Source organism: Cervus elaphus, chromosome 5 (assembly GCF_910594005.1).
Source record: "Cervus elaphus chromosome 5, mCerEla1.1, whole genome shotgun sequence".
Lineage (NCBI taxonomy): Eukaryota > Metazoa > Chordata > Mammalia > Artiodactyla > Cervidae > Cervus > Cervus elaphus.
The window spans coordinates 93608144-93635603 of record NC_057819.1 but is presented as its reverse complement, the minus strand read 5'-3'; the positions used below and the strand labels follow the sequence as shown (position 1 = coordinate 93635603).

The following is a 27460-nucleotide window of genomic DNA, read 5'->3' as shown; positions in this document are numbered from 1 at the left end:
GGAAAATTTAAGTTGATGAGGATTGAATCAGTAGTTCTTGAAAGCAGAGACTGTATCTTAGTTTTGTGTGAAACATACCAAACTTAGAGCTTTATACCAAAAGGGTGCCCAGTAAATGTGAAGGAATGATAGAAAAATTGACAGACTGTGATCTGCAGGAAACTAGCACCTGATACAGTGTTCAGTAAGAAATCTGACTTGATAGAGCACTGCCTGCCAAATGTATTAGAATCATTCATGTATGTGTATACTTTGACTGATATCCCCAGCTAGAGATGAGACCTGTTTATCTCATTTACCACTTACAAGGATAAATTATAAAACACAGAAAAAGACAAGTAAGTATGGTTAGATGCTTAGACATCTACTTAGATCTTGTTTCTTAAATTCACTAGTGCTTCATTGTAAATGGATGAAGAATTACAGTTCAGGGATCTGTATATAAAACATGTATATTGCCCCTGTGGATGATTTAAGGGATTTTCAAGTGTAATTTTGACAATAAAGCCATTTTCTCCCAATCCACTGACTTTAGAACTCCAAGTAAACTGCTGCTCCTTTACAGAAATGGCAAAGAAGATTCAAGGAGTGCCGTTTCCAGTGGGTAGTGGCTGCCTAGGTTTCCATGATGAAAAGATTGGGAAACCTGTCCTGCTACAATCCCTTACTGAAGTACGGGACTGGGGATGGGAGAGTTGTTCATTTTTATTTTAAATGAAATAAGAAGTGTGCTTGCCTTTTTTTCTGACAGTTTTGAGATATAATTCATATACTTTATAGTTCACCCTTTTAAAATGTGTGCTTCAGTGGGTTTTAGTATATTCACAGAACTGTGTAACAATCTATTAAAAATTTTTTTCCAACCCAAAAGGAAAGCCACTTTAGCAGTTACCCCCAACTCCCATCCTTCTCCCCAACTCCTAGAAACTACTAACCTACTTTCTATCACTGTAGATTGGCCTATTCTGGACATTTCACTTATATGAAATTATGTAATATGTGGCCTTTTAAGAATGATTTATTTCATTTAACATTGTATTTTCAAGGTTTACAGTGTTGTAGCATATATTACTACTTTATTCCTTTTTTATTGCCAAATAATATTCCATTTATGGAGATGCACACACACATGCACACACACCACATTTTATTTGTCCATTCATCATTTGATGGACATTTGGGTTGTTTCCACTTTTTGGCTTTGGGTGGACATGTTTTCACTTCTCTTCATTTTATAGCTAGGAGAGGAATTACTGGATCAGATGGTAACCTTTTGGAGAACTTCTAGAGTATTTTCCACAGGTGCATGTTGCTTGCCTTTTATTATTTTTTAATTAATTGGGGAGGGCGGGCTTCACCACGTGGCTTGCAGGATCTTAGTTCGCCCAGCAGGGAATAGAACCCGTGCCCTCTACAGTGGAAGTATGGAGTCTTAACCACTGGACCACCAGGGAAGCCCAGCTTGCTTTTTAAATTAAAAAGGAAAAAAAAAATCCTTTCTAGTGATGGACTTTGATGCTCAGTTGAAACAGATTGAAATCATGTCCCAGAAAAATTTTGGTTGCTTGACCTTCACCACAGGTTTGCTTCGCCATGGCTCTCCCTTTCTGTAGTCCTTCCTCTGACTTCAGAGACTGGGTTTATAGAAGTCCATGTGTGGTTCTGAGAAGGAAATCGCTTCTACAGAGAGAAACGAATGCCTGTGTTGTATTGTTGAAGTAGGCAAAAGTGCTGTCTTAAGGCCACACAGCACTGCAAAAAAGATAATCCTTTGGCAAATTAAACCCAGGCATTTATTAAGATTGCACAGTGGGAGAGACAGCAGAGGAAATTTTTGATACAGAAACCATTTTCTGCAAGCCTGGAAGAACTCTCAGACACATCTGCTGTCATAGCAGCCAGGAATGCAGCCTTGAGAGCTGAGAGAGTTTGAAGTCCAACTTTCCTCTGACCCTCCCAGCCCTGGCCTCATTTGCCTTTCATGTAGTTTAAAGGGAGTAATAGAGCAAAAAGCCGACAATCTGGCATTTAGGAAGATAGGAAATATTTCCTTCTATTTTTTTTTTTCTTAAGATACATGTTAATAATCTGATTTAATACACATGACTTCCACAGAATAAATTTTGTTGCTGGTATAATTTTTGTGACTGAAGAGAATTTGTCAGATGACCGGCTTCAAGTTGATTCTTTGGAGTAAATTGCAAGGCATATTTTCAAAAGACTCTGAAAGATGAGATTGTAGAACTACACACAAATTGAAAATGGAATTTAGATGTTGAACTTGGTAGACAGCTTCTCTCTTAGCTAAATCCCTGAGACCCAGGTATGCCCAGGACCCTGTTACAGATTCTGTATTAAGTATAGCCTCTTAGGGTTGTTTTGTTTTGTTTTTGTTTTTCAGCTTTTTGGTACTTAATTTCAGCCTCAGGAGTAAACCAGTTTTAAATAAGAAAAACAGTGCTGGGAATTGGATTTCACCTGAGTAGTAGAGCTCACATTCTCTCTTGGTTTCCTCACAGGGTTCGCTATATCTTGAATGTCACTCGAGAGATAGACAACTTCTTCCCGGGAGTCTTTGAGTATCACAACATTCGGGTGTATGATGAAGAGGCAACGGACCTCCTGGCTTACTGGAATGACACTTACAAGTTCATCTCTAAAGCAAAGTGAGTCATGGGCCCACGTGCACATTCGGACTCCTCTTCCTTTTGCACCACACATGGCTGGGGCCTGAAAGCTGTAGATAACTTACTGATGATACTCAGGGAAAGGAAGCAAAGAAAAAAGGGGGCTGGGATTTCTTAGGAAAAAAGATGACTCGTGACTTAATACTTTTGCTTTAAGTAGATGAAGCCCCTGGAAGATGATTTCATGTTGGCTATTTCCATTGAGCACAAAATGAGAGAAAATAAACTCAAGCTGCAGCAAAAGAAATAGAAATGAGAGAAGAAAGAAATAGAAATGAGAGAAGGAAGAAATTCTGAAGTTGACAGTGAGGACATTTGAAAGTTATAGAATAGAAATTACTCCAGACAGATGGAAAGTAGATCCTCCTCTCTGAAATCAAGCAGAAAGACACAGCGAGCTTTGGAAATCTTTTCCCCTTGTTTTTACTCTTCTTCTTGTTGTTCAGTTGCTGAGTCATGTCCAACTCTTTGCAACCCCATGAACTTCAATACGCCAGGTCCTCTTTCCTCCACTGTCTCTCAGAGTTTACTCAAATTTATGTCCATTGAGTCGGTGATGCTATCTAACCATCTCATCCTCTGCTGCCCCCTTCTCCTGCCTTCAATCTTTCCCAGCATCAAGGCCTTTTCCAATGAGTATTAAGTCCTTTACATTTGCGGTACTCTAAATAGTGAAAATTTTCTCTGGCCCTTCTGTGATTGTCTTCCTTTTACTGAAACGATTCCATAGTATTAATTTAGGGTTTAGTGTTAATTAGTATTAATATGTCAACACTTTTTTCTTAGTCCCTGGGGATTTCCTTGCCAGTCCTATGTATTCCTTCAAAAGGAGAAACCCTCAGGTAATGTGTCGCCCACGCTCCCCCTGCAGGTGTGGCGACACTCAGGTGCTCCCTGGCAGATGAGAAGCACTTCTGTTTTTAAAGTCCTCCTTCAGGAATGATACCACACCTCACTTAAGGACCTTCATGGTTGGAAAATGCTTCCTCATAGTTACCCTGAATTCCCATTCCCATACTCCAGCTTTGAGCCTATTCTCTCAATCTCCTAGAGGTACCTGAAAAACCTTTGTACTGTTGAAGCTTCTTATTAAATTATTCCTGATGATAATACCACTCATAGCTTACTTCCTATGTGCCATGTACTTTACACATATTCTCTCCTCTGTTTGCCAAAACCCAGAGAGGTGTACACTGTCTTCCTTCTGTACAGAGGAGGACAGAATAGAGATGAGGTTCAAAGAGAGATTAAGTAACAACTGGTGGAGACAAGACTTGAACTTAAGATTGTGTCTCCTTTCAGTCCATCAGCTATAGGAGCAGTCTAGTTCCTTAAGGAAAGGGGACTGGAAAAGATGAGGCAGTAGTCAGGGCTACAGCCAAAGAGGCTAGAGATCGAGACGAGGCCCCAGTCCCAGTGAAGAGAAAGGCTGATTCCAGCAGGGCTGAGGTTGAAAGGAAATACGTGAGGCACCCATGTTACATTTACTGAGAGGCACGCACCCTCATGTTCTGTAAGTGTAGGTCAGCATCTGAGAGCGAGCGCCTCCGTAAGTGGCACCCTAGACATCTCGTTTGGACATCTCAACCCTATTCAGGGCCCCAAATTCCAGACTCTGCCTACACTCGGGTGAGTTTAGGAGTCCTAACGTGATGCCGGGCTTAATCTGGACAGTCTAGCACTTGAAGTAAGGGGGTGGGGCGAGCACTGAACCTGAAAGATGAAATTGGGGTAGGTGAAAACCAACTCCACATCCTTCATTATCTGCATTAGAAGCCATTCACTGAAAAAACCCAGCTCAAAATGTAGAAATGTTTTCATAGGAATGGATTTCATAATTGTATTTTTCTTAAGATTGGCCAAGTTTGAGTACCTTCCTTGCCTGCAGGCAAAGACCTGAAATTCAACGTATTAAAGTTGTCAGAGCTTGATGGGAAAATACAGAACACATGTCTGAACGTCCATCTGAGTCACTGTGACGTGGCTTCCCAACTGTAGTCTAAATGAAGCCTCTGTGGTGCCATGAGCAAAACAAATATTTCCTAGTCATTTGGGATCATCCAAGTACACAGAGACGCACACTTGCACCAGCCATTAGGACGCTAAAATTTTACCTTTCTTATGAGGCTCTTTAAATTATTCCAGACCATGCTCTGCATTCTCATAGCTTGTCTGGCTGGCTGTCTCATCTTGGCACTTAACCCCATGCCTCCTTTCACTGGGGCTTAACTCTTTCATGTGTCTCTGTCTCCAGCAGAAGGATTATAAGCTTCTGGAAGGAAGCATGTCTACTGTAATACAGTCAGTGAGTGAATGAATAGATTTCCCCTGTTGGGCTGACATGTGCATTTTTAAATTTATTGGGATAACCCCTTGGGAAGGATCCCAGACCATGTATTCTAGTGATAGGAGTAACTGTCCTTTTTTGCAGATTTAAAAATGTTGATCCTGCTTACAGCTGACAGAGAAAATCAGCAGATCCATAAGTTTGTTCATACATTTAGCAAACATTTGAAGGCTTACTCCAGGCCAGACACTGTGTTATTAGTAGAGTTAGCATAACCGAGTAACGTTCAGATCTGGGGTAATTAGCTCTGGCATAAGACTGAGGAGTTTGTTTGTTTGTTTGTGTCACTCTATGGTAACTTTGTTTTCTCTTCTTCCCCATTAAAAAAGAAGAAACAAACAAACAGCTTGTTATTCATGCCACCCTTCTGGCTGAGAAAGCCATGTGGTGCATCACATGGTCCTGTCCAGTTCCCCGGGTTATACAGCCAGTCCCTAGATACAGCAGGGGTGGTGGTGTTGTGAAAAGTAATATCCAGGGCTGCGTCTGAGTAAAGAGGAGAGTCAGTTTCATTTGGTCTGTGCTTTCCTCCTGGGACAGAACTCTTGCTGGAACTGGAAGCAACTCCCAGCATTTGGATAAATTATTTGAATCACCACCACACCTGTAACTCAGTCGCCTGCCAGCCGTGAAATGTGCCCTTGGGGCCGAGGGGACTGGCCTGCAGCCACACACAAAATGGGGTCCAGTCTCTAAATTGAAAATTCTCCTTCTGTGCTCTGTGACCAACTGTCATTGCAATTACCGTTCTGAATTTTAATTGCCCGCTTCTCCCAGTGAATCCTACCCTCTAGGGAAAACCTGTTACTTATTTTTGCATCCCAGACCTTGCACAATGTCTCACACATGGTAAATGCTCGGTAAATGTTTACTGAACTAAAGAGGCTTAATATTGACAGTGAATATTGTTTGAATGCACCAGGATTGCCCCACACACATGATTAGAGGTGCACACAAGTGCACTCAGGTGGGGTGAATTACATAGCAAGAAAGTGGAAGGGCTGAACAGGAGACATGGACACATTAAGAACCTAGCTTTTCAGGTGTGCTCACTATAAGGATTTTCCTGGTGGTCCAGCAGTTAAGACTTTACCTTAACCTGCAGCAGGGTGCAGGTTCAATCCCTGGTCAGGGAACTAAGATCCCACATGCCTCACAGCCAAAAAACCAAAACATAAAACAGAAGCAATATTTTAACAAGTTCAATAAAGACTTTAAAAAATGATCCACATCAAAAATCTCAACCAAAAAAAAGATAAAATGTACTCACTATTGTGTTTTCCTCCTTACCTGAATCCCCCAAACAAGGAAACACGGATCTAAATGCCTCGTGCACTGCAAAATGGGGGTGAGTCGCTCAGCCTCCACTGTGATCGCCTATGCGATGAAGGAGTATGGCTGGAACTTGGACCGAGCCTATGACTATGTGAAGGAAAGACGGACAGTGACCAAGCCCAACCCCAGCTTCATGAGACAGCTGGAAGAGTACCAGGGGATCTTGCTGGCAAGGTGAGTTCCTTAATTGACTTGCTCAGATTTTCCCCTCCAGGGCACAGTGAAATGTCCTTCTGTGCACCTAGTCCTCAGCCTAATTTAAGTGTGTGATACATTTTGAAAATTGAAATCTCTGTCCATCTAGTTTTTAAAAAATAAGTACCAGAACTTGATTGAACTCAACATGGAGGACTTGGCGTTTAATCTAAAGACATTTAAAGGGTGGAAATAAGATCCCCTTATTTCAGTTCTCAATTAGGTGCAGGTTTTAATAAATACTTCTCAACATCTTCTAAGGCCGGATACAGCTGCCGTATCAAAATGGATACTGATTGCTCCCAACGTAGGGCTAGGTGTAGCTGAAATTCTTGGAAAGAATTTGGCCTGTTGTTTTAAAACGAGTACCTCCTGCTGCTTTGGACTTTTTTTTCCCCAGTGCTTGCTTTCAGTGAGCCTTCTCCAGTCATTTCAGTCGTGGAACAAATCAGTAAAATTGGGATATAAGTAATCCATGTGAGGTATGAAGTTACTTCCCAGAAATAACTCTTGTTTTCTTTTTTAAGATCTTTCAGTCCAATGTTATATATGTTTTGCAGAAATAGAGAAAATTACAAAGGGAGAAGTCATTTATAAACTCAATACCCACAGACAGCAGTTGACATTATCTTATCTGTGTCTCTAGGTCTTTTCCCACATATATTGATGGATGTATTTTTCTTTTTTTTTACAAAACCTGTTTTTCAGCCTTACCTCTTCACTCCGTATTGGGCCTTTTTTTTTTTTTTTTTATCTGTAGCAGCATTTATGGAGCACTTACACTTAACTGTCACTGTTCCTCCCACCCACAGCTTTATTAAGATGTCCATTGTATTGATTTCATAAATTTATATATTGCAAACTGATTCAACCATGTCTTAGCCAGCACCTCCATCCCCTTACATAATTACCTTTTCTTTTTTGTGGTAGGACTGTTTAAGATCCCTGTTAGCAACATTCTGTGTTGTTGTTACTCAGTTGCCAGGTCGGGTCTGACTCAGGGATGCCATGGACTGCAGCACACCAGCCTCCTCTGTCTTCCACTGTCTCCCAGAATTTGCTCATATTCATGTCCATTGAGTCGGTGATGCCATCCACCATCTCATCTTTTGCCTTCAATCTTTCCCAGCATCAGGGTCTTTTCCAATGAATCTGCTGTTTGCATCAGATGGCCAAAGTATTGGAGCTTCAGCAACAGTCTTTTCAGTGAATATTCAGGGTTGATTTCCTCTAGGATTGACTGGTTTAATCTCCTTGCATCCAAAGGACTCTCAAGAGTCTTCTCCAGCACCACAATTTGAAAACATCAATTCAAGTATATAATACAGTATTATTAGCTATAATCACTATGCTGTACATTAGATACTCAGAACTTGAGAATCTCACCACTGGACATTTGTGTTCTTTGTCCGTCATCTCCCCACCACCCCCTCCCCCTACTCATCCTCTGGTAACAACCACTCTCCACCACTCTCTTTCTCCGAGTTTGACTTTCCTAGATTCCATGTGTAAGAGGTACTGTACAGTATTTGTATTTCTCTGTCTACCCAGAACTAGGTCTTGAATATCTTCCTGTATCAATAAGAACTGGCTGTTTCCACAATAATTCAGCAATTGATGAGTTATTAATTTTGCTACATTATTTATTACCCCTTTAGTGGGGGTGGTGAAAACCACCTTCAGCAGATTTCAGGAAAAGGATTGAGATAGTAAACTGAATTCAAGGGTCAGTTTCCTGAGATGCCACGTGCTGGAGTTCTGTGGAGTGCTATGTTTTGCTGTGTTTTCCCCCGCATGTTCTGGGTGGTTTGTTCAGGTGAAGGCACAGCTGCCTAGAAGCAGGCGGAGCTGATGCCAGAGTTCGACTCCAGTGAGTCTCATGACTTGGTCTTGACTCTTGAATCTGGGCTGTGTTTCCCCTGATGTTAAAATGTTAAGTAGCCTCCCAGCCTATCCCGGCCAAAGGACCACCCTCCCACCCCCATGGTATTGTGAACATGTGGCCAGAGCACTATGGTTTCCACTAAAAACCCTGCCCACTTACTCAGTTCTTGGCATGATTTCATCCAAGCCGTTCTCTTAGGAGGCTGGGAGGATACTGAAGTCCTCCACTTAAAAAGAATTTATAGGTCTTTGGGGCCAGATTTTGATGACATTTTTAGGTCAGATCAGAAGATAGGGGACAGAGCAGTTCTTTTTGGCACAAGAAAGAGGTATCTGAGGGTTGAATGACGCATAAATATTGTATATTCCCAGACGCACACATGACAGATATTAGGCAGTGTCCTCACGTGACCCATCGAGAGGAAGAACACTCTGTGTCCTGCCAATTTCAGTATTTATTCTGGAATCCCAGGCTACTGCAAGCTGTTAGATTGGGTTTTTCTAGCATATGTAGTTTTTCTTATATGTTAAAGGAATTGCAGAAAAATCTCGGGTGAGGATAGGAAGGGCAGGATTAACCCACACATCCACCCTGCCTCTTCCCTTTCCCTCTTGGTTGCATACTGCCTTTCTGGTCTTGATTCACAGAGGGAAGGGCAAGCCCTGGGGAGTGAGGAAACCACAGAATTTTGCGTCAGTAGATCTGGTTTCCGTTCCTGGTTCACCCCCTTGTTGCAGCTTTGAGAAGTTAATTCCCAGTTCTCATCCTCACCTGATCCTATCTATAAAATGAAAACCAAGAGACCTAGCTCACAGTGTTACGGTAAATAAAAGTGTGTATAATGTATAATATGTACTGTTAAGGGTTATTCAGATGTGATTCTCATCACGTGCTTCATGCAGGGCTACCCAGACAACACACATGCATGTGCCATTTATTTCCTCCAACTACTGCCTCCCACCACCCACAGACACACTCACTCCACTTGAAACTGGAATGGAAGTGTCCTGGAATTGTCTGTATTGTGATGTTTCCTGAATTTTAAAAACTGAAGTCTGGTGCTGGGGTGTCACTTAGGTGACTTTCAGCTGCAAGTAATAGACGGTCTCCATCAGTTGGGAGTCTCAACAAGCAGCAGCATACTCAGATTCGGACTCTATGAGGAAGACTTTTTAAAGGGACTATTTACAAAAGCGTTAAGACTGTAGTTGAATCAAGGAACTGGTATCAGCAGAGCTGTTTGGTAATAGCTTCTGGGCCCAGAGTCGGGGGAGCAGTTACTAGAACCTGGAAGAAGACTCCTGGAGAAAAGACCCCATCAGAGAGGCAGCAGCCTTCAGTCAGGGGCTCCAGCCAGCCAAAGTGGCCCTGCGGGGAAGAAGCTAGGAGAACAGTGGCCTGCCTCCACTCTCCTCCCTCCAGTCTCCTGCTGGGACTCCCCATCAGCTAAACCCTGCTGAAGTCAGGAGACAAAGGGCCAGTCGAGAGGAGTCAGGTCAGTCTCCAGGGCAGAGAGTGAGGTGGAAAGTGGATCAGTTGAAGAGTGGATCAGCAGGAGCACACACTGGATACCCTGCCCAATGCCCAGCTGTAGGTAGTTTAGAAAGATTTACCATCTCTTGTAGCAGGAAGCACCAAAGTAGACTGTATAATGGCTTGGGGTAGCATAGAGGACGTCGGTCGGTGCTCTCTTACTGCTCTCCTTTCCCTGGCTAATGGCTTGGTCCTTGAATTTGCCTTATGACTCCAGATAGGTGCCACATTTCTAGGCATCTCCCTAGAAGTTCCACAGCATCTGGCTGAAAGAATGGGCATTTCAACCAGAGGGGAAGACCTTTTGCAGAAGCTCCCCAGCAGTCTGCCACCCACTCCACCCTCCACAGGACCATTGACCAGAACTGGGTCATACTCCTAAAACTAATCACTGACTAGGAAAATAGAATTTCCTGGCCTGGTTAAAACAAACGCACACGGAATTCCCTGGCAGTCCAGTGGTTACTGCTCCCTCGCTCTTACTGCTGTGGCCCAGGCTGAAGCCCTGGTCGGGGAACAGAGATCTCACAAGCCACGTGGCCAAAAGAATAAAATAAATTCACATTCACCGTCTGGTGTTAGGGAAGTAGCACATTGCCTGAACCGGTGGGACTTGAACACTCAAACCAACTTGGGCCTCTGCCAGTTAGGAAGAAGAGTGGGAGTGCCTCCTGGGTATGTAGCTGCTGGGGTCCGCAGGCTGTGATGTATTGTCAGGAATCAGCACTTGTAAAGCTACCTGCCAAGCCGACTGCTGAGTGGGTTGGGCCTCAGAGAAGCTTGCTTACCCAGCCCCAGAGAACTGCTTCAGGGTCTGTATGCTTAGAAGAGCAAAGAAGGAGGAGCCCCAGAGGCCTGTGACTGTCTGAAGCTCTGCCAAGCCTTGTGGTTCAGTAACCAAGAGAGGAAAGTCCTTGGGAAAATCCCGAGGACTCACTGTATCTGCAGAGAAATTCCATTTCCTGTCCAGGCACTCAGACATCTTGTGTTTCACATCTTCTCCCAGGAAGCATGCTGTGGTTTTCCCACAGAACTAGCGCCCTGATCCTGGCATTGTCAAGCCCCATTGGTTGTCTAGAGTGGCGCAGGGTGCTTAACTTGAGAGGGCAACCCTCTGTTGGAGGGTATTAGCTTGGCACTTCGACCTCTTGGCAGAAAAGAAGTTTAACAAAGTGACAGTAGGCCCCTGTAGTGATTTATGAGGTGGTTACAGTCTCTTAATCAGGATATGAGAATGTAGACCAAACAGTGAGAGCCCCTGTGAAATTCAAGGGACTTTTTGCATCTTTTAGTCTGTCTTTAAGCCTGAGGAAGGCTAATATTTCATATTCTTCTTTAGATCTGAAAGTGAGGATATTTATCACAAAGGTACTGATACTGTTCATATCTAATTTTATGTTTTCTGTTGTTACAGCTAGGGGATAGGAGTGATGCAGGAGGAGGGGTATGTGTGTGTGTGTGTGTGTGTGTGTGTTGAAACCCTCCATTAAGCTACCAGCAACCCTGTTTGTTATCTTGGACTCTGATCGTTGAGGTATCTGGCAGATTTATGTTCCATTCGACAGGTTCAGCTTTCATGTATCTGCAAGCTGGACCATGTGTCTGAGATATTAGGTTCCAGCATCTAAGGCGCGAGGAGGAAGAACTGGATGGTGGCCATGGAGAGTCTGTGGCATGTCCTCATAGGTGTTTTGATTCTTTGAATGTCCCTGTCACCAGGACCAGAGAAAATAAAGCTGTCTTTGCTGGTGGAGACGTTAGTCTAGTTAGCTGGCACACAGTGGTCAGCCAGCAGGAGGGAAGCTGAGAAGGAGAGAACAGGCACTCCTGGCCAGCTGACAGCCGATCACAAGTGAAGTTTAAAGGATTTTCTTAATAGCGTTTCAGTGAAACAATCTTAGAGCATTTAGGACCACGCACAGCTCAGACGATGCTCAGCTGATGCTTTCTTTCTCTCTTCCTTCTCCTCTTCTCTGCAGACTGCCTAATGCCCTGAGAAGTGACCATACTCCTTTTTTAGCAGTATTTTCCTCTACATAACTTTCTCAGAGTTGGTATTTCACCAAACATGTAACAATAAGAGGCTTCCCAGGTGGCACAGTGGTGAAGAATCTGCCTGCCAATGCAGGAGGCAGAAGAGATGCGGATTCGATCCCTGGGTCGGGAAGAAATAATTCCCTGGAGTAGGAAATGGCAGTCCACTCCAGTATTCTTGCCTGGAGAATCCCATGGACAGGGGAGCCTGGTAGGCTACAGTCCACGGGGTCACAAAAGAGTTGGACACGACTGAGCGACTAACAGTAAGAAAAAGTGGAGGCAAGAGAATGGGATATCATATGCATCCTGTCGTTTAGATTTCCTTCTTGCTCATTTACTAAGTAAAAGGCCAAATTCCTACCCAGAATGACCCAGTCATTTCGCATGTCAGTATGTTTATGTGAGTCCAAATTCAGGTCAGAGGCCACTCAGGGAGGAAAAGAACCTGAGACTTGGTTGCATCATACAGGCCACAAACAAGCTATGAAGTTCTTTTTGACCTTATTTACTTGCTGCCTGGGGCTTCCCTGGTGGCTCAGATGGTAAGGAATCTGCCTGCAATGCGGGAGACCTGGGTTCGATCCCTCGGTCAGGAAGATCCCTTGGAGAAGGGACTGGCTACTACCCACTGCAGTGTTCTTGCCTACTTGAGAATTCCATGGACAGAGGAGCCTGGCTGGCTACAGTCCATGGGGTCACAAAGAGTCAGACACAACTGAGCAACCACCACTTATTCACTTTTTACTTCCTGCCTACCTGGAGCATCAGCTGAGTATAAATGCTAACAGTTTAAAGTAACAAATATGATCTAATGTCTTATATCTATCCCTACTGATGCAGTATTAGAATAAACTGGCTTGGGAAGAGGCTTCACTGGGAGGCAGTGTAGTGTTACTGAGTAAAATTAACAATGCACACGGGCACTATGACCCACCTTTTCCCCTCCTACATATAAACACCTTTGAGAAACCAAACTGCACCAGGCACAAGAATGTCCATAGCAATGTTGTCTGTAATCGTTTGTAGCCCAAAACTGCTGGTCTGCAGGGCAGATAAATAAATTGTGGCTTACTCTCTACACTATAAAATTACAGCTACATCGATGAATCTTAAAAACATGTTAAGCCCCCCCAAAAAAGTTGTAGAAGAATACACAGTATGATTTCATTTATGTAAAATTCAAAACGTGCAAACCAAGCTGTGTATTGTCAGAACAAAATGTGATGACACAATAAGGAAAAAGGAGGGTGTGATCACAAAATTCAGGTCACTGGTTACTGACCTCTCCGCTGGGAGGATGAGAAAGGGCCACATGGAATAACAGCGCATCAAAGGCCGTGCCTTGACTGCCAGAGACCCACCTGCCACTCTCCCTGCAGGTCCTACTGAAAAAATGAAAAAGGCGGCAGAATCAGACTTATTTTTGGATCAGGATTTTTCTCTCTTTTACAGGAGGTGTCAGTATAATTCCAGAGCTCTGACCCAGTATTTTCTGATGATTATCTTCTGCAGGAAGGGAAGGAAATCCCTGCTGGGTAAAGCAGCTATGATGTCAGCCACTTCCTCTGAGACTGGCCCTGTGTGTGCCTGTTAGCATAACATCCGTCTCTCATTGGTTAGTGACTTAGAAGCAGGTCTTTAGAAACATCCTTTGAAGGGTTCTCAGGACCAGGAAGATAACAGTTGCCTGGTGACATAAGCTGTTGTTTATTATCAGGGTGAGAACAGCTCCTCCCAGAGATAACCTTCCCACTGATCTGTCTGCATCACAGGAGTCATCCCACCATAGTGGCTGAGAGGACTTGGTACCAGTTTGAACATCCTCATGATAGGTGAAGAACAGAAACTGGAGAACACAGTCATTATTTAGGTCAGGAAACAGGGTGTCTCGATTAAAAAGAAGAAACTTTAAAGCACAGGGGTATCTGTCGGTCACAAAGGCCCCACCTATCCAACCAGTTCGCTGCCCCCGCCCCCCACGCGTTGGGGATGTGTGATATGTTGTCTCCTCCTAGGGGTGGCTGGAGTTCATGCACCTTGGAAAGGGTGAAAAGCCTACCTCACAGCCAGCTAATTGATTATAGCTGTCTTCATAAACAAATTGACCTGCTCCCTACCCGGAAAAGCACCCTTCTGCTGGGCAGGCCTGATGAGTCAGAGAGAGCCCCACCCCAGCAGCCAACAGGCGGGGGAGCTGAGAGCAGGTGCAGAGCTGAGAACAAACAGGGGTTCACATTAGTGCAGGCGCATGACTCGGCAGAGATTCACAGGCGGCCGGGGCAGGTATGGCCCTGAGCCCTGAGTAAGCTGTCCTGGGCTGTTTCCCATTCCACCCTGAGGTGAAGTAACTCTTCATCCGCCTGTGAGTTGTGGAAACCGCACCCCCAAATGCCACATTTGGCGGCCTGTTCCCTGGGCCAGCCACAGGGCCACCTTCCTCTTTTTGATTGGAGCCTTGGGAACTGTGCTTCCTTATTAGAATGGGCTTTGAAATGAGATCTCATCAGACCTCCTCTCCACAAAATCAACCACAGGGTGGATGTGTGTGTAGTCTTTTTGGCTTACCTCCTTTTCCGGGGTCACTTTAGCTTGGTGATTTTTATCCAGAGATCCTTATGAAAGGGGCCTGTACTTTATGCTTATCCTCTTCCTGTCTGTTACCATCTTGCATCTCCAGATTTACTAGCCTCATCTTTGCCACCACAGTGAAATCTCCGGGTCTTAACCATTGCAACACGAGGGACCTCCCTCATCTTCGCTTTCTAATTCAAGAAAGACTGTCAAAAAAAAAAAAAGAAAGAAAGACTGTCACCCTCCTCACACTTCCACATCAGTGATTACTCCTCTGTCAGCTCTTTATCTCATATGAGGACCTATACTGGGCTCCATTAAAGCGTTTCTCTTTGTTTTAGTTGGATGCTGTTTTGTTTTAGTTTTTCCCCCCAGTTATTAATACTAAACATGCTCATTTTTAATTCACAAATTATAGACATACTACAGAGTGTAGAATGTAAAGCCCTCGCCCAAAGTGAAAGCCCTGCCTTCCTCAAAATAAACACTGTTACCAGTTTAATGATGCTCCTCCAAATATTTTCCTACATTTATTCTGACATGGGAACTAACTGTTCCAAGCGTGTTCAACATGCTTTTCACTTAATAATACACCTTGGACATCGTTCCATTGATATACTGACTGTTTCTAATAGCCTCGTAGCATGCCAAGTGTATGGACTGTAATTTAAATAAATTTTTTTGATGCCATAGTGTTAGAGTAAACATCCATATATATATAGCTTTGTGCACTTATGTAGTAGTATTTCTCAAAGTAAAAATTTTAAAGGGAGAGTTGCTGGTGAAAGGGTTAAACTTTGAGAGCTATTGCCAGATTTCATTCTTTGAAATTCTACAGTTCACACTCCTACCAACCCTGTATCATGAGAGTGCTAGTTTGGCCAAACCATCATCAACACTGACTGTTAACAACCATCTCAGCTCTTGTAAGTCCAATCGTAAAAAGTCCGATCTCATATTCGTTTGTTTTTGTTGTTTTGCTTTGTTTATGTTGTTTGCTATTAGTGACATTGAGCCTCTTTTCAACTGTTGATTTGTCTACTCCTACTGGGCATTAACAGAGCATCTTGCAGGATAAGATTTACATTTCTGTGGGAGCGGTTTCCTAGGAGGGTATTGATTGTTTCCACGAGTCAGAGTAAGGCATTTCCTATGTGTGTCCTCCACAGCAAACAGCGGCACAACAAACTCTGGAGATCGCATTCAGATAGTGACCTCTCGGACCACCACGAACCCATCTGCAAACCAGGACTGGAACTCAACAAAAAGGAGATCACCACCTCAGCAGACCAGATTGCTGAGGTGAAGACCATGGAGAGCCACCCGCCCATCCCTCCCGTCTTTGTGGGACACGTGGTCCCGCAGGATGAGAATCAGAAAGGCCTGTGCACCAAAGAAAGAATGATCTGCTTGGAGTTTACTTCTCGGGAATTTCATGCCGGACAGATTGAAGATGAATTAAACCTAAATGACATCAATGGATGCTCATCAGGGTGTTGTCTCAATGAACCGAAATTCCCTCTTGACAACTGCCATGCATCCAAAGCCTTAATCCAACCTGGACAGGACCCAGAAATGGCCCACAAGTTCCCAGACTTAACCGTGGAAGATCTGGAGACGGACGCGCTGAAAGCAGACATGAACGTCCACCTGCTGCCCATGGAAGAGCTGACATCCCGCCTGAAAGATCTGCCCATGTCCCCGGATCCCGAGTCACCGAGCCCCCAGCCCAGCTGCCAGGCTGCAGGCTCAGATTTCAGTGGAGATCGCATTGACTTTTTCAGCGCGCTAGAGAAGTTTGTAGAGCTTTCCCAAGAAACCCGGTCCCGATCTTTTTCTCATTCAAGGATGGAGGAAGTGGGTGGAGGAAGGAGCGAGAGCTATCGACTGTCAGTGGTGGAAGCAGCCCCTTCCGAAGCAACCACTGATGACCAGAGAAGCAGCTCGTTGAGTAATACTCCCCACGCATCCGAGGAGTCTTCAGTAGATGAAGAGCAGTCAAAGGTAAAGACTCTCTCTATGGTTCTGTCCCTACTGATGTTCTCTGTGAAGACAAATATTTGGGATTCTGCTCCGTTCAGTCTATTTTTGATGTTGATAAAGACTGAAGAAGGCGATATGGGAGAGACAGTCTGGCTAGGACTTTCTGGGAAAACTTAGGGTTTAAATATAGTCATATTTTTAAAATCAGTGGCATTTTAAGGAATTTATCTTTCTAGGCTTTTGGTGTCATTGGAAGCATTTCTGAAAGGGGATGAGGGAAGAAGGGATTAGCCAAAATGCATGTCCTCCCAGAACAAGGAGAGGTCCCTCCTGGGCCTCTGCAGTTCAGATCAAATCTCAACCAGCAGGGAGGTGCCAGGGCCTCACCTGCTGCCTGAGTGAGACCCGTCTCTCTGAGAGGATGGATTTGTTTGGGGAAATTCTTTCTACCTCAGAAAATTCAAAGACTGGATATATGTTAATAGTGGTTGGAGTAGCAGCTAATTCCCATGATGAGTTCTTGCTATTGAAAATGTGTCTGAATTGTTCCTCATCTTGCCACCCTGTGGTGTTCGAGAATTGAGAGATGGTTTGAGGAAATAATTTAAGAGCAGACAGAATCCCAAGATTCTTCTCAGTGGCTCATGAATTCTCATGAGTTCCTGTGAGCCATCTCAGACCAGGGGGACAGTTACTATGTGTCAGCAGTTCTAAGACTCACATTAATTATTATTCTCATTTTGACTTTTGAAATTGGGTGGTATCTTAAAAACAACGGTATCTTAGATTGATAATGGGAAGTAAATGGTGATCAACTTGCTTTAACATAAGTGAAGTCCTTTAATGATTTCAGTGGAGCCGACTGAACTCTTGACATCTCCTGATGTCCGCCTACTTATATTTACCACCTCGTGCACTCCTCATCTGTCTTCTCTCTTCTTAACCAACCCAGGGCAGTTGTTGCCTCTGCTTCTGTCTTCTCTTCTCCCCCAAAGTTATGCCTCTATTTTATTTCTACCGGGAGACCAGAATGCCCAAGCTCGCCTTTGGACTAATGGATGCAGCGGCTCTGACAGAAATAGCTTTTCTGCAAAGTTGCTGGTCATATGAGCACTCTGTCCATAGCCTTGCACCACACTGGGCCCACTGTGGCTTCTCTCCCAGCCTTGGCAAGTTGGCCTCTGCCTGATGTCCCAGCACATTTCTCCCAAAGGCATAACTGACCTTGCTAGTCTGTACTAGCTCTGACTCTTTTGAAGGAGAAAGACCAGAACAATTCCTAGGGAAATATTGAACTTTGAAAATTTACAAAAATGCTGCCAAAGTAGATTGAGGCTGAGAATGATGTTGCTTTAAGAGATGTCCAAGGGCCATCTCTGAATTCTCAGATTCTTAAGTGTTTTACAGTAGGGCTTGATTTCGCATTGGCCAGTTTTCTTTGCTTTGTTCTAAACCCATCTGGGGACTTGTAACTGGTGGAACAGTAAAATGTCAGAGTCATAGTTGCCCAGTTTGCTCAGGCCTGTGTCTGCATCAGCCATGGAAGGAGCCCCATGAAACAGGAATTGTGCTCACGTGCTGGGATGCGGCCACTGGGAGAAGCAGGGGGAGGAGTGGATGAGAGCTGGCAAGACAGAGGACAGAAGAGAGCAGTGAGACTCCAAGTGAGACATCCATCTCCCTCGGACTTTGGGCATATTTAAGGCGGTCACTGAGCCCTTCAGTGGAACTCTTCCCCTGGAACCATGTTAGGCCAGAAGTCGATAGGCTAGAGAGGAAAAGTTTCGTTTACCCCAGGATGGCCTGAATCTAGAAGGCTCAGGGTCTTCAGAAAATAAGGATTATAGGAGCCTCCAGGCCTACTTACTGTTTACTCTTGGAGCAAGCTATTGGAACAGAATCCTATTAGAGCAAAGAGAACAAAAGTTTAATAGACAGTGACATGTATGACTAATTTTGTATCTCTGCCTTTGATGAATCTGTTCTTTTCTTGTACCATGAAATAGAGTGTAACCCCAGGCAGAGGACAGTTCCAGGCACCCTGTGATTTGTGTCCTCAGAGCCAGAAGGTTCTCCTGGATCAGAACCTAGTGAGCAAACAGCCTGGCTCTTTCAATCAGACTCCAGTTTACCCCAGTAACCTTCTCACTGTTTCCTCTTCTTAGGCAATCTCAGAACAGGTCAGCCCAGACATCTTCATGCAGCCGCACTCAGAAAATGCGATGTCAGTCAAAGAAATCGTCACTGAGATTGAATCCATCAGTCAAGGAGTCGGACAGATTCAGGTGAAAGGAGACGTGCTGTCCAACCCATGCCACACACCAAAGAAGCACATCGCCCACGAGCTGCCCCTGGAGAGGGCGCAGGCCGCCACGAGCAGGCCTGGGAACCTGGAGCAGAGTGAAGGTTCCTGCTCAGCCCAGCCTGAGCCAGCCAAGGACTCAGGGAAGGGGCACCCCGAGGGGTGCCCAGGGGCACACTCCACTGCAGAGGTGGAAGAAGAAGAACCAGCGGAGGGGGAGCAAGAGCCCTGGGGCCCCGGGATGCCCCCGGGTGCCAAGTGGTGCCCCGGGTCCGTGAGGCGAGCCACCTTGGAGTTTGAGGAGCGCCTGCGGCAAGAGCAGGAGCACCACGGCGCTGGCCCCGCGGGGCCCTCCCCGTCCTCCCTGTCCTCCCTGTCCTCCCGCAAGAATTCCAGGAGCGACTCTCTGGTGGCAGACCCGGCAGCCAGAGGGAAGAGTGACGAAGCCACCCCAGAACTGTCGTATGTCCCCAAAGAGCCAGAGACTAGCAGGGCCCAAGGGCGATGCGGTGGGTCTGAGGCTGGCTCTTTACCACGTCCTGAGCAGCTTGCCATTGTCCCGGCCCCTGAGCTGCGGGAGTCTCATCCGGCGCCAGCACCTCAGGATGGCCCGCGGCACGAAGGCGTCCTGCGGGAGCCGAGGGCTGTGGTCTCAGGCCAGGGGCCCGAAACACCAGCAGCCCCTGCTCCCTTTCCCAAGAAGATAGAAATCATTGAATACACCTACACAGCGCCATCACCTGATCCCAGGCCAGGGCGGGAAAGAGCCAGCAGTGAGAAGAGTGGGGCGCAGGGACTGAGGACTGTGAAGGTGGAAGAGGCCCTCACTGTCCTCTGTGCTCTGGATGAAAATCTGAACCGGACGCTGAGCCCCGACCAGGCTCCTCTGTGCCCCAGAGTGCTACCTCCGCCTCATTCTCCCTCTCCCCAGCAGAGCAGGCCAGCCGACCTGCCCCCCACCCTGAGCAGCCCCGCCGAGCCCGATGTCAGCCCCACAACCCAGCCGTGTGGCGCCAGCCCTGATCACCTGCGCCCCCAGACGGTGATTCACCTGGAAGGCTTCACGGGGCAGAGCAGCACCACAGACAGCGCGCCCTCCACGGAGCAGGGCAGCCGGGAAGAAAATCGGGAGGGCCCCCTCTCCAGGGGCGGTGAAGTGCCATACCAGGGCTCCCAGTTCAGTAGCGAAGACCTGCATTTAATCAGCCAACTGGGTGATAATACCGGGGAGCAACCGGTAAAACGGGACCCAACACCTGTAGCCCATCAACTCCCACACAGCTCCAGTACAGACAGCATAGAGAGCCTCAGTCAGAGCCCCAGGGTGGGGAAGGGACGCGCTAAAGAAATCGAGTCCCGAGCGACTTCCCAGGTAGGGCCCCCCAAGCCACCCCAAATGAGGCGTTCAGCTTCCCTCGCCAAGTTAGGTTACTTGGACCTCTGTAAAGACTGTTCACCAGAGAGGGAGTCCGTCTCCTCTGAGTCCCCTCATCTCAAACTGCTTCAGCCCTTCCTCAGAACGGACTCGGGCATGGAGGCCCAGGAGCCCCCAGAAAACCCAGACACCGCCCAGAACCGAGAGCCCACCAAGTATTTCATAGAGCAACTCAGAACCACAGGGCGTGTCGTGCAGAGCAGGCCAGTGCAGAGGCCCCTGGTGCAGTACGCCAAAGAGTTTGGTTACAGTCAGCAGTGTTTGCTCCCCAGGGCAGGGCCTGAATTGACTAGTTCGGAAGGAGGCCTTCCTTCGGTACCGACCCAGGGACTGCAGGACACCGGCCCAGCCCCAGGGCTGGCTGTGGCGCCCCGACAGCAGCACGGCAGAACTCACCCCCTTAGGAGACTGAGGAAAGCGAACGATAAAAAACGGACAACCAACCCCTTCTATAATACCATGTGATTCTGAGCCTGTACACGTGACTTTCTGAAAGAAATGTTTGTAAAAGGGGCAGGTGTAATACGTAAGGAACCATGCACTTTATTGGTTAATTTTATAATGTTTTGGTCATTTTACTGTTCCTGGCGCATGCAGGGTTTGTTCCCCACCCCTACCCCGTGTGTGTGTGTGTGTGTGTGTGTGTGAGAGTTTGATTTGGACGGCAAGACCATTTTGTCAAAAAAAAATTTTTTTTTTTTTTTTTTAATTCAAACCTCAAAAAAATACTCATTTTCAAAGAACACCTTTATCCAAGGCAACGTGCTGTTTTTCAATCAGCTGCCACCTGCTCCTCATTTTGCCCTCGGAGGAAAGGCCTGCTGGCTTGATTGAGGAAGGAAGCAGATGGGGAGGGTGGGGATGAAGCTGGAAATTGGAAGCGCTGCCTTAGGCCTGTGTGATGAGGGTTTGGTCTCCAGACCTGATGCATTGGATTCAGATTTGCTGAAGGGGGCAGCCTGACGTCAGCGTGTTCTCAGCCCAGCCCATTGGGAGTTCCTGAGGTGGGCAGACTGCTTTGCTTTCAAAGAGGGTCTTTCAGAATTCATCTCTTCTGGTCTCCAGAGTGTATCATTACAAAAAGTCATGATAACGGCTGGCTTTGTAAACCTATCAAGCAAATACATTTTTTTTTTCCACCCCAAGCAAATAATTTTATTAAATTTAAAATGACCTCCAAATGAAATCCAAGAGGTCCTCTGTAGAGGGAAGCCGAATAGGAGGAGGTGAAATTGGGGGTGGAGAGGTGGTCACACCCAGTATCTTCCTGGTGGATGGTCTCTACTAAGGTGGTCATCCTACCCTTTCTTCCCCACCCCCTCTTCCCCCCTACCCCCCAGAAATGTGCTGTGCAGCATCCTCCCAATGAGAAAACATGAAAACAGGATAGGGACAAGTTTGAAAAACAGCAACGGAAAGTGTGTTTGTCTAAAATGAGTACAGACGCAGGGTTTTAACCCTCTTGTTACTTGAATAATTCTGTGGGCCTTTTGAGTTTTATGGCCATACTTTTTCCAATTTATTTCCCTCCCTCATGCTGTTTCTCCCAACGCTGCCTAATTTTTTTAAATTTCACAGATATTTGAACTGTTACATGACCTATGTATAACCTCCATCGAATGCAGACTTTTTCTTTTTAATATTATCACTGTTAACACTTGACATAAGTTTTCTTTTTTTCTTTTCCTGGAAGATTTGTCATTTCTCTATATACAGTATTTATGTACATAATGGCGTCACTTTCTTACATTGTTTTGTTGTTAATGTTATAGGGTCTTTTTGATTTATCTATTTTAAGAAGGAGTAAAGCTGCAACTGGAAGACCTACAGATACCACAGAAATATAACTCATGGGTGTTGGTAGGAATCTGCAGAGTATATATGGACAGTGGTGTGATTTAAATGGAGACTTCTAATCACCAGCTCCTGCCAAATTATGCGTTAGTAACTTCCTCCTCAGAGAAACCCCCAAAGGCTCCCAATTAGATTGCAGCGTGACTGAAGGCTGATGCCTCTTTGAGACTGAAATCCCAGAATGTTGTCTGCCAGTGGCTGAATCAGAGCCAGAGAGCATATGTGAGTGTAACTGCTGCCCAGGTCAGAAGCCCCTAATGGATTGGGATGAAGGGCCACAGGGAGGCCTCGGCAAGGGCAGGCGCCCCTAATGACCACATTTGGGATGCTGTTGCTTTGCTGCTGTTGTGGAGGTCCTTAACGCAGGAGCACCTGCCGTAAATACCCTGTTTCAGCTTCTTACAGAACACATGTTTAGCCCGGAGGGAACGCCCTCTGCAGCTCCTCAGAACCAAAGAGGTCTGAAGACTGGCTTCCTGTGTGCTTTGGTCGATGGCCACATCGCTGAGAGACAGACCAAGCACATAGCTGAGGTTTAGGTTTGGGATTCATCACAGCACTGAGAGAAGACGACAGATTCACAGGCTGTGAATGTGATGTCAGAGGCCAGAGCTTGGTGAGGACAGGGTGACCCAAAGGAGACAGCAGAGGTGGACTGAGGCCACTCCTAGGTGCTCAAGACGAGCTGTGAATCCAGTTGCCATGAGGGGGCCATGGTTGGGTCTGATGTCCCTGCCAGGAGGCCAGTTAGACAGAAACCTCCTGTTCTAAGTGTTTTTTAAGGTGTAGTAATGATAGGTACCTGTGCTGTTCCTAAATAGTTTCTTCAATGTTCAGATGTATCATCCACACAGTTTTGTGACTCCTGGATATTTCATGTGTTGTAAAGTGTTCTGCTAGGCGGCATGTTCCAGTGTGAGGAGACTTGCAAGACAGGGTTATGAATTTCCAGGGCTCACCCACTGGCACTGCCCTGTCTGGTTGAGGCAGTTCCATCACCAAGATGATGGGGAAAGGACAGGAAACCGTGCAGGGTTGGGAAGAGGAGGCTTGGCAGGGAGGTAAAGAGAGTAATGTCCACTCAGCGAATCCCCTGAGATGGTGACATCCCTCATACTAAGAAGTACACACCTGGGGGTTGGCAGTATTGCACTGTTCTCGCCGTGGTGTTTAATGTTCACGCTTACTGCATTAAACTAGCAACAGAGATGCGGGGGGTGGGGGGAACCCTCAAATGCTGTGAAGGAAAAAAGGGTCTTGCTTTGCCTTTTTTTAAAAATAATTATTATATATTTTTAATCATTTAATTTACCTGCCTAAAGAAACATTCTCTCCATGAGGTCTGTAATTCAAGCATGCCACAGGGTTTTGCCAGCCCTCAGACTCCCACAACTGAGTGTTCTTGTGCTATTTACGTAGCTGAGTTCTGTCCAGGGGAAGTCCATGATAGCCTATCAACAGCTTTCCAAACTGTATTCTCTTCAAACAGTCTGATAATCTCGGGTGACCTGTTTCCCTTTTCTGTTCATGGAGAACCCAGGCCCAGAGCAGCAGGTCTGGCCGATTGACGGACGAGTAGGAGAAGTTCTGACCTCTCGCTAGGGCCTCTTGTTCTCTTTACTTTGAAAACTACCACAGCCTGACTCAGAATTTGTTCTGGAGGGCTGTGTGATTGTGTGTGTGTGTGTGTGTAAAAAGTCACACTGTGGTGCATGGGGTGAAAGCCCCAGGGCACACAGATTTTGAGCTGTAATCTGGATGGCTCTCTGGTCAGCAGGAAGGAGAAGCCCCCCCCTTTTTTGATTTTAGAAACAACTTAGGCATGGTGTGTGCTCTAGCAGACATAGGACTGTACTGTAGTCATCCTCATCTCACCTCATTTGGATGGCCTTTCAGATCCCGAATGTTTGGGATCATTCCTAACATTTCAGGCTCTTTATCTAGCATTCTCCTGATTCTGTACCTGTATCCCAGCTGGCATTTCCTCTTTCTTGTTTTGGGAACTACGAAGAGCCCCAAGGACAGTCTGAGGATGACCACCCAGGCTCTGGGGTCCCCCCTCCCCTTGCTAAAAGGCCCCAGACAGATACTCTCAGATAGACCTGAAGTTGCTGAGAGTAGCAGCTCACAGGAATCTTCATTTGTTCCAGCTGAGGATTTCAGTTCTGAAGTGATCTAGCCATGTTTGGTAAAGATTTTCTTTTTTTTTTTTTTGGTGGGAGTTCTCTCTCAAAGAAAGCATTATGCAAAAAGGGTCATTTTCAAGGGCATTTTCAATTTTTAAAATAAAGCCATTCTTTGGCTTTTTTGAGCAACTGTCTGTGGATACTTTGTTTACATTGTGAGTATTAAAACGAGCATCATCTTGATGGCCGCTCAGTTTCCTCCTCCAGGCACCCCGTTCTGGCCATCCTCACACAGAGCAAGGCCCTTGTGGTCAGCCCTCATGGGGAAGTGGGGACAACCTGAAGCTGATTTCCATCTGTGTCCTGCACTCCCATCCAACACGCTGTATGGAAACAGTCGTCTTTCCTCAGTGATGGTGTGGTCTTATAGTGATGGTTGTAATGGTGAATGGCTAGTGTTGTTTTTCAATTTTGTTTTGCTTTTTGATGGTAGATGAGATGAAATCTTAGCTCTTTCAGCACCAGTCCAACTTAACAGCATCTTGGATTCGTTTTCCCTTCCAAACTAAAAGATCAAGGCATGTATTAGGCATAAATGTATTTGCTGCCTCAACTCATCCAGGGGCCATATTAGAATGAAAACTTGCCTGCCACCAGAGCAGGCAGCTGCCACACTCCTCACCCTTCTCCAGGGCTTGGGGTCCCTGGATGCCATGGAGGGCTATTTCAAGATGCTTCTGTACTGTTCCAGCCTGGAAGTGGAGGGTGACTGGGCCTGGCTCCTGCTGTGAAAAGAGAACCAGCCTCATTTTCTCAGTGCCCCAGAGATCTGGGACAGAATTTCTAAACTGGAATCATCCCTCATCAGCTTGAAGATGCCCCAAGAGGTATGTGACTAGCGCCACCATCTGTGTCCCCACAGCAGCACTAGCGGTGGCCTCCTGTACCAGGGGCTTAACTCAAGCTGATGACTCAGTCTGGAAGCTGGGTAACTTAACATTTCAGGGTAATTTCCCTGAAATGTTTCCCCATCAGTAAGTCCACAGGGAATTGTTTGGTTTTTATGTTCTATTGGAATTTGGTTTGCTTGGCATAGCTTAAGGTGCCTTTTCTTTTTTCCTTTCTACTTTATTTTGTAGGACTTGTTGTAAAGGTAGAAAACAAGTCCCCAAAGCCCCTCCCACTGACTGTTAACCTTTGCCCAGGCAACCCCAAACTTTTATGCTCACGTTTTATTAAATAAAGCAGGTGCTCCCTGGAATCTCTGGGACCTTTTTGAGGCATTTGAAGCAGAATATAAAGAGTGGTCTCATCTCCTTCCTTAATCTTCCTGCTGGTTGGGATGTTCCACTTGTATCATAGATTTTTTATTATTGATGTGCTCCGCTGTTTTTAAATGTGAACTTGTGCGCAAATGTGCAGATTCAATGTTCTTGTTACAGATTGAATAAATTTTTATTTTGAAGATGAAGTGTGTGCTCGATCAAGTACAACAAAAGAGGAGGGTAGTGAGAAGGTGGGGGGATTGCAAGAGAACACTGATGGTAAACATGAATCAATTCTCACTGACTGCTCTCCCTCCCTATGAGATAGCTGAGCGCTGGGGGGAAATATAACTTTCTACCTCTCACAAAACAGGGACTAGATGGGAAATGGGGTCACCAAAGGTTATTTCAGATAGTGTGGCTCCAATCAAGTGACCAGGCTGGGAACTTGCCTGGTCAAAGAGGCTCTTGTCAAAGCCACCACCTGAATGTTAGAATAAATAAGCAAAGGAACCAAAATTCCTCCACCATCCGTGGGACAAAGTGTCTGCTCGAGACAGCTGCCATGACCTGGCCCAGCAGAGACTGGATTTCTCGGGTAGGTGACCTCTGTGGACATGAATGAGAGTTCACAAGCTTTTGTTCGGCACAAGGCCCCTCAGCTCATGGAAAGGGTTCTAGAAATGGGACATGACTTTCCGAAGTAAAAGCTTTAACCCTCTCCCACCATTAGAAAAGAAGCACTTAATTCAATGGTAGAGGAAGAGAGATGCGGCCAGCTCTCTAATAAAACAGGTTGGGGACAGGGCAGAGAGGGGAGGAATTTCCTGGTGGTCCAGTGGTTAGGACTCTGAGCTTTCACTGCAGAGGGCGCAGGTTCAATCCCTGGTCAAGAAACTAAGATCCCACAAGCTGCATGGCACAGCCCAAAAATCCACAACAAACCAGGCTGGGAGGGAAGGGGTCTCCACTTCTACCACCCCTCCAACAGACCCATCATAAGATATATAGTGATGCCGTTCATCACATATAAAGCAGTGCTACCATCTAGGGAAAGCTCCATTTCCAAAGAAAACACTGCCTTGTCAGTGTTTTATGGATGATATGAATCATCCATATCAAATGAGATGAGCACACCACTGGTGTCTGGCTTGAGTGCCAGAGTGCCTGATGATGAAGGCAAGGTCATTTCACAAAATATTCTAGGGGTGCCTGGAGTCCCTAACCCTGATCAGTTATGGCTTTCTAGCCAAAGCAAATGGACCAAATCATCTCTTTTAAGTTCCCAGACCATCTCTTCGAGAAAAAATGGCTTTATGAAAGGCGAAGTCTATGCCTGTCTCCTACGGATTGCAGTTTAGATGGATAACAGCAAGGGAAAGCACCAAGTCCAAGGAGCTTCTTCCACTGATTGATTCTTTGTGCCTTAGCTCCACCCACCCATGGCTCTGCCAGGCCTTGGCAGCCAGAAGAAGGCTAGAGGGCAGGGCTGAGCCTTACCAGCTCTAAACAATACCTGAGTTCCTGCTCCTGCAGCTGGAGAGCACACCTCCCCTACTACCCAAGTGAAGGCAGAATGGATTGAAGGATTCCTGCTTCCTAGTCCCAGACCCTTCCCTCTAGAATGGCGGGCCTGGCTCTCTTTAAAGATGAGAAAAGGAGAGGAGAGACAAAAAAAATGCCAGTTCAAGGTAGGAGACAGCATGTCACGTAGCTTTTCTGCCAACAAGTGGTGCAGAGTTGGAAAGAACCTAACCCAGTCCTCTTCATTTTACAGCTCAAGAGAGCTGCAAAAATAGGGTGACTCAGCAACAGCTGAAACTCCAGTTTTGTAGTTAGTCCATGTGTCCTTTCCTCTGTGCCACAAAACGTAACTCTTGGTATCAGCATTTGTGAGCCAAAGTG

At 45.9% G+C, this 27460-nt stretch overlaps 1 protein-coding gene across 6 annotated transcripts in view; it reads left to right on the top strand.

The window, feature by feature from the left end:
- The window catches only part of SSH2 (slingshot protein phosphatase 2), a 229106-nt gene extending 203351 nt beyond the window's left edge, over positions 1-25755 (top strand). For all 6 annotated transcript variants that reach the window (XM_043903264.1, XM_043903261.1, XM_043903260.1 and 3 more), the window contains 4 exons: positions 2520-2666; positions 6343-6543; positions 15760-16594; positions 18739-25755. In XM_043903264.1, coding sequence (XP_043759199.1) covers positions 2520-2666; positions 6343-6543; positions 15760-16594; positions 18739-20775 — 3220 coding nt within the window. In that variant the 3' untranslated portion in view covers positions 20776-25755. The remainder of the gene's footprint in view (positions 1-2519; positions 2667-6342; positions 6544-15759; positions 16595-18738) is intronic.
- The last annotated feature ends 1705 nt before the right edge of the window (positions 25756-27460 follow it).